The 12,180-nt window shown below is 39.2% G+C and overlaps 1 protein-coding gene and 1 pseudogene across 2 annotated transcripts; both read right to left on the bottom strand.

Annotated features, from left to right (window-relative positions):
• Window positions 1–417: 417 nt before the first annotated feature.
• LOC120789783 lies at window positions 418–5,514 on the bottom strand (annotated as a pseudogene).
• Window positions 5,515–6,147: 633 nt separating this feature from the next.
• Window positions 6,148–11,605, bottom strand: cry-dash (cryptochrome DASH). Of its 2 annotated transcripts, XM_040126787.1 has the most exons (14): window positions 11,322–11,603; window positions 10,427–10,599; window positions 9,868–9,961; window positions 9,644–9,774; window positions 9,319–9,467; window positions 8,768–8,856; window positions 8,562–8,635; window positions 8,359–8,448; window positions 7,985–8,064; window positions 7,841–7,900; window positions 7,529–7,686; window positions 7,280–7,399; window positions 6,874–7,050; window positions 6,148–6,442 (listed from the first exon to the last, which is right to left on the bottom strand). In XM_040126787.1, exons 1-14 carry the CDS (start codon window positions 11,382–11,384, stop codon window positions 6,335–6,337), a joined length of 1,566 nt encoding a protein of 521 aa, XP_039982721.1. In that variant the 5' UTR covers window positions 11,385–11,603; the 3' UTR covers window positions 6,148–6,334. The 2 variants fall into 2 exon arrangements, with proteins under 2 accessions (XP_039982721.1, XP_039982722.1); XM_040126788.1 differs by lacking the exon at window positions 7,280–7,399 and having other exon boundaries at window positions 11,322–11,605.
• Window positions 11,606–12,180: the final 575 nt, after the last annotated feature.

Below are 12,180 nucleotides of genomic sequence, written 5' to 3'. Positions count from 1 at the left end.
AACAGTGCATTGTATTTGATAGGCATATCATATGTTGTTTTAGGTAAAACCTTTAACTGTAAGGTAACTGGAAAGTTTTTACGCTACTGTTGAATAATTACAGTGGGGTAAAAAGTGCAATGTATCTCTCTGAGCTGTAGTGGAGTAGAAGTATAAAGTAACATAAAATAGAAATACTCAAGTAAAGTACAAGTGCCTAAAAAAATGTACTTAAAGTACATAAAGCACTTGAGTAAATGTACTTACATTCCACCACTGTTGTTTGCAACAATGAAGGATTTAAAAAAAAAAAAAGGCTATTCTAGCTGCAGCACGCAATCATACTATCCACTTCCTTCTTCTCAAACACCCACCGATTTCGTGTTAATGTGTCTGCTCCATTCAGGCGCTATGACAATGGGGGTGGGGTAGGTCTCACCAAGGGACACATGAGCATGTGACAGTGCAGCAGTGCTGAGGGTCCAGGGTGTGTGCACGTCAGCTCCCCTGATCCCCTGCAACTCTGGAACCCACTGCCGGACGTAGTCACCCTGTAGCAGATGAAGGGGTAACCAAGCATAATTTAAAAAAATCAGAGACTGAAATTTCCATTTCAAAGCTTTGCTCACATTTGTACTGGTTTCATTACCATCATGTGACAGCAATACCATCCGTAACAAATTGTGACTATGACATTTTGTGTTTTAATGCAAACAATGCCAAGCTCCAGAAAAAATGTTAAACGGAAATGAAACAAACAATTCATGCTTCTGACATCATGGTCAATCTTTGGAGGAAAATTTAAAATGATGAGGCCAATCTATACACTAAAATAAAAGGAACAAAGTGTTCCACAAAATAACAATAATTAAATCATATATTGCATGATTAGTTATGGCTGGACTCCACTACTCACCAGAAGGGATTCAAACCATTCAGCCCCCATCCTCCAGTCCAGGCCAAGATCCTTTGTGAGGAAGCTAGCAACATTTTGACCTGAAATAGTCTGTTTCCATACTTGACACCCACAAACTTGAAGTAATCCCTCCACAAAAGTTCAAAAATCACCCTGTAAGATAGCAGTGAAGATTACAGACATTAACAAAAGTGTAACTTACAGAGGCTGAGAGCAAACTTGGTCTGAAAGTCACAGGCACCGCTGTCAAGGTATTCATCAGAAATCACCACCATCATCCTCTTACATCTGCACAGATGGTCACATGTATTATAGTCAATTGCAAAATGTGAGTGCCAGAAAACAGCTCACAGGAAACTTTGATTTCTTGATCTCAAGAGACTTTCTGTATCCAAATTTACAATGAAACTATTATTAGTCAACTTCAGCTTTCCACAATGCCTGAAACTTTCATGTCTTTTGTATCTCTGAACTTCCATTTTTATTTTTTGTCCACGCAGATTATTGACAGAGCAGATAGTAGAATATATTTTGCTGACTGTTGATGAGCAGTCAGGTCTGGAACACAACCAGTGCGTAAATACACTCTGGATGACTGTGCATACAGGAGTCTGTGTTGCACCCGAATTAAAAAGCACAGGATCGAGCACACGTGAATTTGCTTTGGCTGCCCTGTCTGTTTGAACTGACCCACTTGGAGTTTAAGGACCAGACCCTGCCCCATGGGCCAGTGTTTTCTCAGTCAGTTTTTCAAGTTTTAATCAAAGTAAAAAGCCAAATCAAAAGAATAGACCTGGAAATGGTTAGCATGTGTCGATATCCCACCTCTTCTCAATGAGTTCACTAGTGATGGTCCATACGCAGGAGCCTGGGAGGACATCTCTGTCGAACACACACAGTTTCAGCTTGTACTCTGTCTGTTCCAGCTCCCGGGTCATCTCATGGACAAACTCGAAGTAACTCTGGCAGTAGCAGATGAAGGCGTCAGACAGCTCAGGAGTAACTGGAATCAGGTCAGTTTGATTAAATTCAATAACACAACTTTGTTTATCCCTTTAAGGTGAGTATTGTGCAACGGGTTGCAACCCAAGATAACATGTACACTTGCAAAAAATTGAAAAAAACAGTACTTCACAAATGTAAAGCAGAAGCATTATACGGAAACCACAAGACTGTGCAGAGAAGTGGAACGCTACAATGGTGCAGATGTGTGATTAGGGCTTCAGATGAACTGTCCGATTAAGAGGCTAGCTGGAGCTTTTCCTGTATGAAACCTGGCAATGGAAAATAATGCTGTCATCACTATTTCAAGTTTCACTTGCGCGAAAACACTGGCTAATATCAGTGCATTATGAAGTCACAGGTTAATAATTTTTATTAATTCTAATTATTCATGGTTCCTAATTACACTAGTTTCAACTGACATGCATTTATGCATACTTATACTCTGTTTTCTTAGTGTTGAATGGAAAACAGATGTGCACTCACAAGTCACAAACAAGTCAGGCAGAACAAATGTGCAGCAACTTTTAGCCAACAGATTAATTATAACATACATTTTATCCTTTTTGTTCCAGTACAACAGGTCAGAGTGTAGTTTGAAATGGTAACTCACTCATTTGTTTAGTTCAACTGTCTTATTATTAGTGTTGCTCAGATCCTTCACTTATGTATAAGTATTAATACCACAGTGTAAAGTTACTCAGTGATGGTTCTCATAATGCAAAATGGCCCAATTCAGATTTAAATTTGTATAATATACATTATTGGATTATTATTACAGATGCATTAAAGGGGCAATGTGTCAGATCTGGCCAAATGTTGAATTCATAACCTATACAAATAGAGGGCAGCATATTACCAGAAAGTTGGGGTGTCCACGCCTTTCATAAGAAACAAGGAAATTCACTTTTTGGTCCCTCTGCCCCCTCCCTTTCCTTTGTGCCAAAGTCAGACAGGCCATCAGGCCTACTGTTAACAACCCTGGTGGGCTGTCGCATCTGCGGACCTACGAAAAAACCACAAATTTTTACCTGCCCTCTCTGTGTACCTGTCAGTAAGGATGCACATGAGCGTACTTGTTCCGGGACTGGGCTCACTGGCCAATCACAACCACGTTTCAACCCTCACCGTCGCGTTAACCAGTAGCTTGAATAAATCTAACCTCAGCAGAGGGCACTTGTTGACATGTTGCCACACCTGCATGGATTGGGGAATAATTTTTTCCACACAGGTTGCAATCTGCAATCTGATTGTGAAACTGGTAGGTTGTTTTCTTCGATTATTAGACTGATGACGACGATTTCTCTCCCAGTCTGCCCAGTCAGAGGGACAGGGAAGATGAACCATGAGAGGTCGAGGAACACAGGGAGAGGAAGAGCAGTTAGAGCAGCAGCATCAATAACTGAGCTTGAGGAAAGAGTGGAGGAATGTTGCAGAGAGAGGATGGCTGCAACACAGGTTTATAGCCTACGTGCAATTACTTCTTCTTCATCCTCTCATGTTGGACTGAGGGCAGACTGGACGCTACAGTGACTCACTATCGCCTCTTGAAGTACAGAATGGTATTACGAGGCGTGACGGGCAGGGGCTAGATAGTTAGCATGCTAACTTGGGTAGATATTTCTGCAACATAGCCATCTTTGAAATAAAATCAAAGCTTTTATTTCTTCACATTCTATTGATAATCTTGGTTAATTTGTAAAAATGTTTTTAACTAAAATACTTACATATTGCCCCTTTAACATGTAGGCATCATTTTACTGTTGTAGCTGGTAGAGCTAATTTGAACTAGTTTATATACTGTTGTGGACTTTAGTCTTTAACAAATCATTTTATTTTACAGGCTGATCATAACTTTTTTGTATAAAATATTAATCTGCAAAGTAACTAGTAACTATAGCTGTCGGATAAATGTTGTGCAGTAAAAAGTTTCCCACTTGAATGTAGTGAAGTAGATGTGTAAAGCTGCATAAAATGGAAATACTCAAATAAAAGTACAAGTACCTTGAAACTGTACTTAATTACAGTAGTGTAGTAAATGTATTTAGTTATTTTCCACCACAGCTTCTTATCTCTGACCAAAACTACTTAAAATGTTCTGGATTTGGAGGTACTTTGTAACCTAAAAAGCAGCCCAAATGTGGCTGTAGCAACAATGTCATACACCTTTTTAAGAGAAGCAATGATTAGTTAAATTGTGCTGAATTGTGCAATTATTGCTGACAGAAGTTGCTGACAGACTTCATACTTTTCAGGGATATGTTCAGTATATAGAAACAAATCACTGTGTGTCACCTAGAGGCCATCTTGCAATGGGATCACACCAGCCACGATGCCTGTCAACATGCTGACGTTCTGACCCATGAGTACTCAGTAGTCATTACTACATTTCCGGCAGCTGTTGAAGCTGGTGTGATTCCCATTGCAAAATGATCTGTACTTTTACTTATTGTGTTAGAGTGGACAGGAATGATTGAAACTGGGATACAGTGATCTGTGAACTCAAACGAATGTAGGCTAGGGGCATAAAGTGGAGGTCCAATGGCCCCTTCCCTACTTCCAACCCCCCTACTTCCAGCACCCTTGCTCGGACCACACCCATCTTTGAGCTCGGCCTTTCATTTTGATCTCAACTACACACCTGTAAAGTTTCATGACTGTATCTTGCATGGTTATGATGGTATCGTGGTGACAAAATCTATCCACAGACAGAAAGACATATAAAACCTGCCAAAGTACTCAAACCTGCCTCTGTTGTAATTCCCACATCAGTAGGTGTCTCCAGGATCACTAATACTGACCTTCGTCCTCCAGGGTGATACCTCAGGGGTGCGAGAGACACAGCTGTCCACCTCAGGAACCTGAACTGTGGGATCAGCCTTCTTCTTCAGATTCTCACAGTGCCTCCTGACATCCTCATCTGATCCAGAAGAGATGATATATGGTATATGTGTATAAGTGCAAACCACACATAAACACACACACAAATACAGAAGTTTGCAGTAAATTGAGGGAAGTGTGGATAGAATTATTTAAAATGTATTTTGAATACAAATTTATATTAATACATTAACAATTACTTTATTTGAGAAAATGTTTCTTAATACAATTAGAATCTGGGTAAAACATTTTTGCAAAGAAGGAATTCACGTATGTGAATCATTTCCTGAAGTACAAGGACAGAAAACATGCAATGGAAACAAGCTTATTCTATAAATTGGTCAATATTATGCACGTGTCCCAACAATAGGGGAACAACATTTCAACGCACCTATCAAAGGGCGAAGATCCTCCACAATGTCATATCTCTCCACCTTCATCAGGTTTGACAGCAACTTTCTCACTGTCGCATCTGTGGACCGAGCCTGCCACTCGTCCAGAACCATTTTGGTGGGGTTTTTTTGACACTAGTTCTTAATCTCCAGGTACCTGAAGTCCATGGCCTCCGCGACAGCCATCCAGTCCGCGGCCACTGCATTTCTGGGATTTAGGTAAAGTCCCAACTTTTTCCTCACAGTCACATTCAGTGCGGTGAGAGGAATCGTCCCAAGGTCGACCTCTGAATCGCCACAAGTCATGTTAGAGAGTTTTTCGAAGACTTTGTGAGACGACGGGCGTTAGCTAAAATACAAAAAAAGTAAATACAAAAAAAGTAACCATGGTAACGACAGACTGGGCTATTGCTTCAGGGGTTCACAGCCTACCTAACTACAGAACACGGAAGTGATGTTGAATAGTCTTTGCGATGGACTTCGTCACAGAGGGGAGGAGATGTAGTTTACCCTCCCACTTTGCCCAAGAAGTGCTCTTCCACAGGACTACACTTGTTAATTTCCTGGCACTAACGCATTGGTTACCAGAAATGAAAAATATCCTTCTTACGATTAATAAAATGGCTTTCAGTAAAATGTACAGTATAACAAGATGTGGGTGTTGAAGTGTATCTGTTCACTTTTCTTGTGTTCATTCAGAAATTTACATTGCATAACAAAAATCACATAATAAAAACTCCCACTTAGTGTTTTATTTTGTAAATGCCACAAATAGGCAAACCTTAAAAGTTAACACAAAATAATAAAAACTACTCAGACATGCATAAGAAAATTGAAGGAATAGAATCTGCACAGCAACATAAGTGAATAGATCATTCTAACTGAGCCACTGCATCAAAACAAAACCACAGTGTGCCTTTCCCTGTTGCTGCAGCATAACAGCAAACATAGCAAACAGTATGTGAAAGGTTAGCATAAATGTAGATCAAACAAGTTCAACTATTCAAGTGTAAGTGGGAACATGCATTTCATCAAATCCTCATGACAACTTCCCTAAATTAACACAAATATGTGCAACACAGATTTTACAGCAACAGTCCAGGTTTGCATCAGTGGATCTTCCATCCTCAGAGCATCATCCACGTTTTTAGTACTTAATGTCAAATCACAGGTTTTTGCCTTTGGAGAAATAGAAATCTATGCCTCTGTCCCGATGCTGTTTGGAAGTGTGAGATGGGCCTTTCTTTCCTCTTGGTGAAGGCCCTGTGCCACTCTGGAAAAAATAAAGGAAAACCTTATTGTGGAAGTATTTTTTTGTAAGAAAGCCAAAGACCACTGGTTTAATATTAACAGTACATTGTATTTCATAGGCATATCATATGTTGTTTTAGGTAAAACCTTTAACTGAAAGGTAACTGGAAAGTTTTTACGCTACTGTTGAATAATTACAGTGGGGTAAAAAGTGCAATGTATCTCTCTGAGCTGTAGTGGAGTAGAAGTATAAAGTAACATAAAATAGAAATACTCAAGTAAAGTACAAGTGCCTAAAAAAAATGTACTTAAAGTACATAAAGCACTTGAGTAAATGTACTTACATTCCACCACTGTTGTTTGCAACATTAAAGGATTAAAAAAAAAAAAAAAAGGCTATTCTAGCTGCAGCACGCAATCATACTATCCACTTCCTTCTTCTCAAACACCCACCGATTTCGTGTTAATGTGTCTGCTCCATTCAGGCGCTATGACAATGGGGGTGGGGTAGGTCTCACCAAGGGACACATGAGCATGTGACAGTGCAGCAGTGCTGAGGGTCCAGGGTGTGTGCACGTCAGCTCCCCTGATCCCCTGCAACTCTGGAACCCACTGCCGGACGTAGTCACCCTGTAGCAGATGAATGGGTAACCAAGCATAATTTAAAAAAAATCAGAGACTGAAATTTCCATTTCAAAGCTTTGCTCACATTTGTACTCATTACCATCATGTGACAGCAATACCATCCGTAACAAATTGTGACTATGACATTTTGTGTTTTAATGCAAACAATGCCAAGCTCCAGAAAAAATGTTAAACGGAAATGAAACAAACAATTCATGCTTCTTCTCACACTTACATTATTGTCATAGTCGAGACCTTGCTTGATCATGTTAAACTTCCTGTTCTCTCTGGGGTCATTTCCTATTCCAGCGCTGTATAGCCAGTTGCCATAGTTGCTGCAGACATCATGGTCAATCTTTGGAGGAAAATTTAAAATGATGAGGCCAATCTATACACTAAAATAAAAGGAACAAAGTCTTCCACAAAATAAAGATAATTAAATCATATATTGCATGATTAGTTATGGCTGGACTCCACTACTCACCAGAAGGGATTCAAACCATTCAGCCCCCATCCTCCAGTCCAGGCCAAGATCCTTTGTGAGGAAGCTAGCAACATTTTGCCGCCCCCTGTTGGACATGAAACCTGTCATTGCCAACTCTCGCATGTTGGCATCCACAAAGGGCACTCCTGTTCGTCCCTCTGTGATAATGAAATATATTTAAATATTCAGCCACTTAAACACACAGTAGACTATTCATACACTTTCAAAGCACTTCTTAAAGCCACTGATTGTATTTTAACAAAGAATATTTTTTTAACAACTACGGAGAAAAAAAAAAAAAACAGTACAAACCTTTCCAGGCATTGAAAAGCTTCATGTCCATTTTCCATGGCACAGATTTGTCTTGAAGTCCTGAGGTAAAATGACCATGATATCCATTTAACATTAATTTATTGTGCATAAAGAAAATAAGTTGGAAACTTGAGCTAATGTTACCTTTGACCTGAAATAGTCTGCTTCCATACTTGACACCCACAAACTTGAAGTAATCCCTCCACATAAGTTCAAAAATCACCCTGTAAGATAGCAGTGAAGATTACAGAGAGTGAAGACAAATTTGTTCTATTTGTGACTCAGAAGTGGTCTATGATAGAATTTTATTTATATTTTATTTATAATCAAAATTGATCATATTTCCAAAGTACATATTAACACAGTATAACTTTATATCATCGGCCTCAGAGGGAGCACCAGAACAAATGGTGAGCATTTGTGCATACCTTACCAGTATGGCACTATTATACAGTGTATGTTTTTTTTTAAAATCTAATTCATCTAAGTATTCCAATCATTCTTTACTCCAGACTCACCAGTATGTGCTCTGATTGGCTGTCCGCTCCCTTTCGTACTGCTTGATCTGATGATAAATATACCTGGGTGAAATGCAGCCCATCGCCAGCCTGCAGAATGCCAGTGCAGCACCATTAGAGATATATTTATAAGACTTACTTACACAGAACATTTAACTCTAGTTAGTATTCAGCAGTGGTGGAAATGAAACAACACCACTCACCAAGGTGCAAATTTAGTGGAATAGTCCACACCAATCAAGCCATTACGAGTCTCCTTGTAAGTTGCAACTGCATCCTACAAAACAGACAACATTCGCTATATTTATTACACCTACATAATAGATAATACATCACCGTTGAAGTTTTTTTTTTTCTTACTGTTTTATAAACAGCAACTCGTGTCCATTGTAATGGATGTTGTACTCACAGTTTCCCAGAAATAATGTCTGAGTCTGGCCAGAGCCTGACTTTCACCACCACTACAGGGGAAGGCTGAGCGAGGATCAGTCAAAGGCTCTATAAGAATAAAACGGAAAAGCATTTCAGCATCAGGCTGCTGCATTCATGTTAAAGACACCCTGATGTACATTAAGACACACAGAATCATTAAAGTTCAAAGCATATGCATGGAAATCGAGCCAGTCTGCTTGCTGGCACTTAATGAGGAAATCTGTGCTCAGCAGTTTTCCTACTAAATCCTGAAAATAGCAGCAGCATGAATTTACTTAATTGAGGCACTGCATAAACTGAGCAATTTCTGCTTCCTTATTCCCAGCAGCATGTAAAGACATTTACACAAAAGTCAATTTAATAAGCACATAAAATAAATGTAAACGACTGTCTTGGTGATTCTGATACAGCCCTAGTTTGATCATTTATTTAATTTCACTGTACATGAAGACGCAAAGGGAGAGCCTAAGAGATACTGTATGACGCAAACCATTTGTACGGAGCATAATAAGACATTAGGATGTTCACCTGTCTGTTGCAGGTCCTCTGCTGTGGGAAGGGCTCCTTCCTCCAGCCCTGGAGGAAGAGGCTTTAGTTGCTCAGGGGTTGGAAACACAGGCCTCACCCTGCTCTGGGTCTCCACTGCTTTCCTGAACTGAGTGTACACATCAGGCAGCCTGACAAACCAAGAGGAAATATTACAAGACATTCCCAGCACTTAAAACTTCTTAAACTATACCCTATAAATATCACCATTTCCTCACTACTTTCCTTTTCAAGCAAATACCAAAAAAGAAATGACATTGAGCAGAAATTGGATGCTTTATCTCTGGCAAGCAATGTCCTCTGTCACCTGGATATGTGGTGAAATGGAAGATCATCTCTGTGGTACAGTGTAGACCCCCAGCAGGTGTGAACTTTGACTTTCATCTGTGCACAGACATCCTTCACCTTTTTCTCCACATTCAGCTCATCTGAAGTTACCTGTGACATGAAAATATGAAGGACAAACAATGTCAAAATCACCAGTTAGTGCAATAAATTTGTGATTATTAATGCTAGACTGTTTAAAACTACCTCTTCGTGGAAAGCCACAGTGCTGACAGAGCCCAGTTGCTTGATGAGCTCAGCAACAACATCCTCTGGCTTACCCCGTCTCACCACCAGGTTGCTGTCACACACACACACACACACACACAAAAATAAACACACAGACACACGCACACAAACACACACCTAAGTCCTAGTTCACACCATGTCAGGCAAGCTGCATCCTGGGCAGAGGGCTAGCTACTTCCCCCCGCTGATCGGTAAAAAATGATGGGAACAGTATGTGTAGAAGCTATGTTAATGTAAACATAACCCCCTATAAGCCCAGGTGTGTCCTGATCCTGTTATATCTATATCAATTAAATCCTAGAAATCTTACAAGGTCTGCACTGAGTGCATGTGTAACAATAACATGACACATAAGTTCATGATCATTTTTAAACCTTGTAAATAGATTATGGTGGTTCAGTGCTATAACAAAGACAGAGCTGAAGAGAGGAGAAAGTCCACAATATTAAATAAAGCAGTGCATGCATACACTGAGGTCATATACAGGAATATATTCAGTGAACAACAGTTTAATCACCTGCCCTTGTTGAGCAGTGTGTTTCTGAGGTCTCTGACACTCTCCAATAAGAAGCGCAGGCGGAAAGGCCCAGTCTTCGGTAGGTTGTAGTTGTACGTTCCCACGTAATGTCTGGGGTCGAAGCAGTACAGTGGGACAATGTACTCTGCATTTCTTTGAGCCCAATGGAAAAGCTGCATATACAGTGTAAAAAGTACAGCTGTTACTGAATCTCTTAGGAAAAGTGATCATGGTATGATTAAAGTGACAGAGAACACAAAATAGCACATTTTATTCAATGAGCTAACTGGTTTTTGAACTACAGACATGGCTGCTGTAAGTGTTTAAAACACATAGTTTTAAATTTAATCTGACTTTTCAGGGACCCTGGAAGTAAGACAATGCATTTTCATTTGATACAATTTTATTTGGAAGACTAAGTCTTTTATTTTGAAAAATGTTTCCAGAAGTCGTACATGTCACCGTGTCACCACAATACAGTATGGCTCACCGAAGGCCTGCCGTTTTTTTGTTTTTTGTTTTTTTAAACTCAAACAAGACAAGCATAAAGTTACAATGTGAAAATAAAAGGCAGACCAGCAGGAATATTTCTGATATATAATTTGTCTTGTTCATTTTGCTTTGAAATTTTGAAAAGGTTTTTATTCTCCGAGATTTGCACCGGATGCCTAATTGTTGTCGCTGTGGGCAAAACAAAAAGGGCTTGATTCTGGCAGCAAACATACTACATAATATTCTCAAAATGTCCCCGTAATGACGGTAATAAATTTAATGCAAAGCGTTAGGCACATACCGTCATTGGGCACGGTTACGTGTAAGTTAATTTGGTGCTTTAATGTTAAATAACGTCGGACTTTATAACTACATGGAGTCTTTAAAAGATTCATACTCTTACCTCATTGTCATGAAGACGCAAGTCGTTTCTCAGTAAACATATGATTGTACGGGAGGTAGACATACTTTTCGTCTTCGATTACGCGGCAGTAGCAGTATCTGAAACAAAAATAAACTAAGTCGCTTCGTTGCCGAGAGTTGTACCGTCTCTTTCACCGGCGAGTGCTCTGGCGTAGAGTTGAGTCCGTCACGTTTTCAGACACGATGTTACGAAACGTCAGGTTTTGTAAGGTGGTTTTCTAACATCTGCCTCAACCTGGGAAGATGTTTCTGTCATTAGCCAATTGAGTTTTCCAGCTATGTTGCTGTCATCTAAATGATGTTGAGTGATTTTTATCCCGTGTGATGTTTCATGTTTGACTCTGTGTTTCGTGCAATTTATAATTTGTTTTAATTAACGTTATTTTTAATTATTTTTGACGCATTGAAGGCCCGTTAGTTTTCTTTCCTTTTTCTTTTTTTTTAAAATTGTTAGTTCCTATGATAGTAGTTATATATTAGTACTACATAAGTCCAAAAATAAATTAAAAATAATACCGTTATGTGGTCTATATCATAACTATAGCAAATAGTTTAATCTGTTAGGGACCCGAAAGAGATTGCCGAATAATATTTTGTTTAGTTAGACTTGTTTCAGTTTAGGTTCAGTCAAGGATTCAGTTTTCTTTTGTGAGGAAGATCAAGAAAAGTAGCCCTGATGCTTCAATTTATCAAGGGTTTTTCATTAAATAATATACCAAATTAATGTTGTTTATGATATTACAATGATGACACATACTGTAGAACAGATGATGTATTACAAATATGAAAGGTAGCTCTGTGTTTAAATGGGTAGAGATTCCACATATATTTATAATGGA

The sequence above is a fragment of the Xiphias gladius genome, chromosome 5, assembly GCF_016859285.1.
Source record: "Xiphias gladius isolate SHS-SW01 ecotype Sanya breed wild chromosome 5, ASM1685928v1, whole genome shotgun sequence".
Classification (NCBI taxonomy): domain Eukaryota; kingdom Metazoa; phylum Chordata; class Actinopteri; order Istiophoriformes; family Xiphiidae; genus Xiphias; species Xiphias gladius.
Note: the sequence above shows the minus strand (reverse complement) of the source record. Positions and strands in the feature narration are given on the sequence as shown.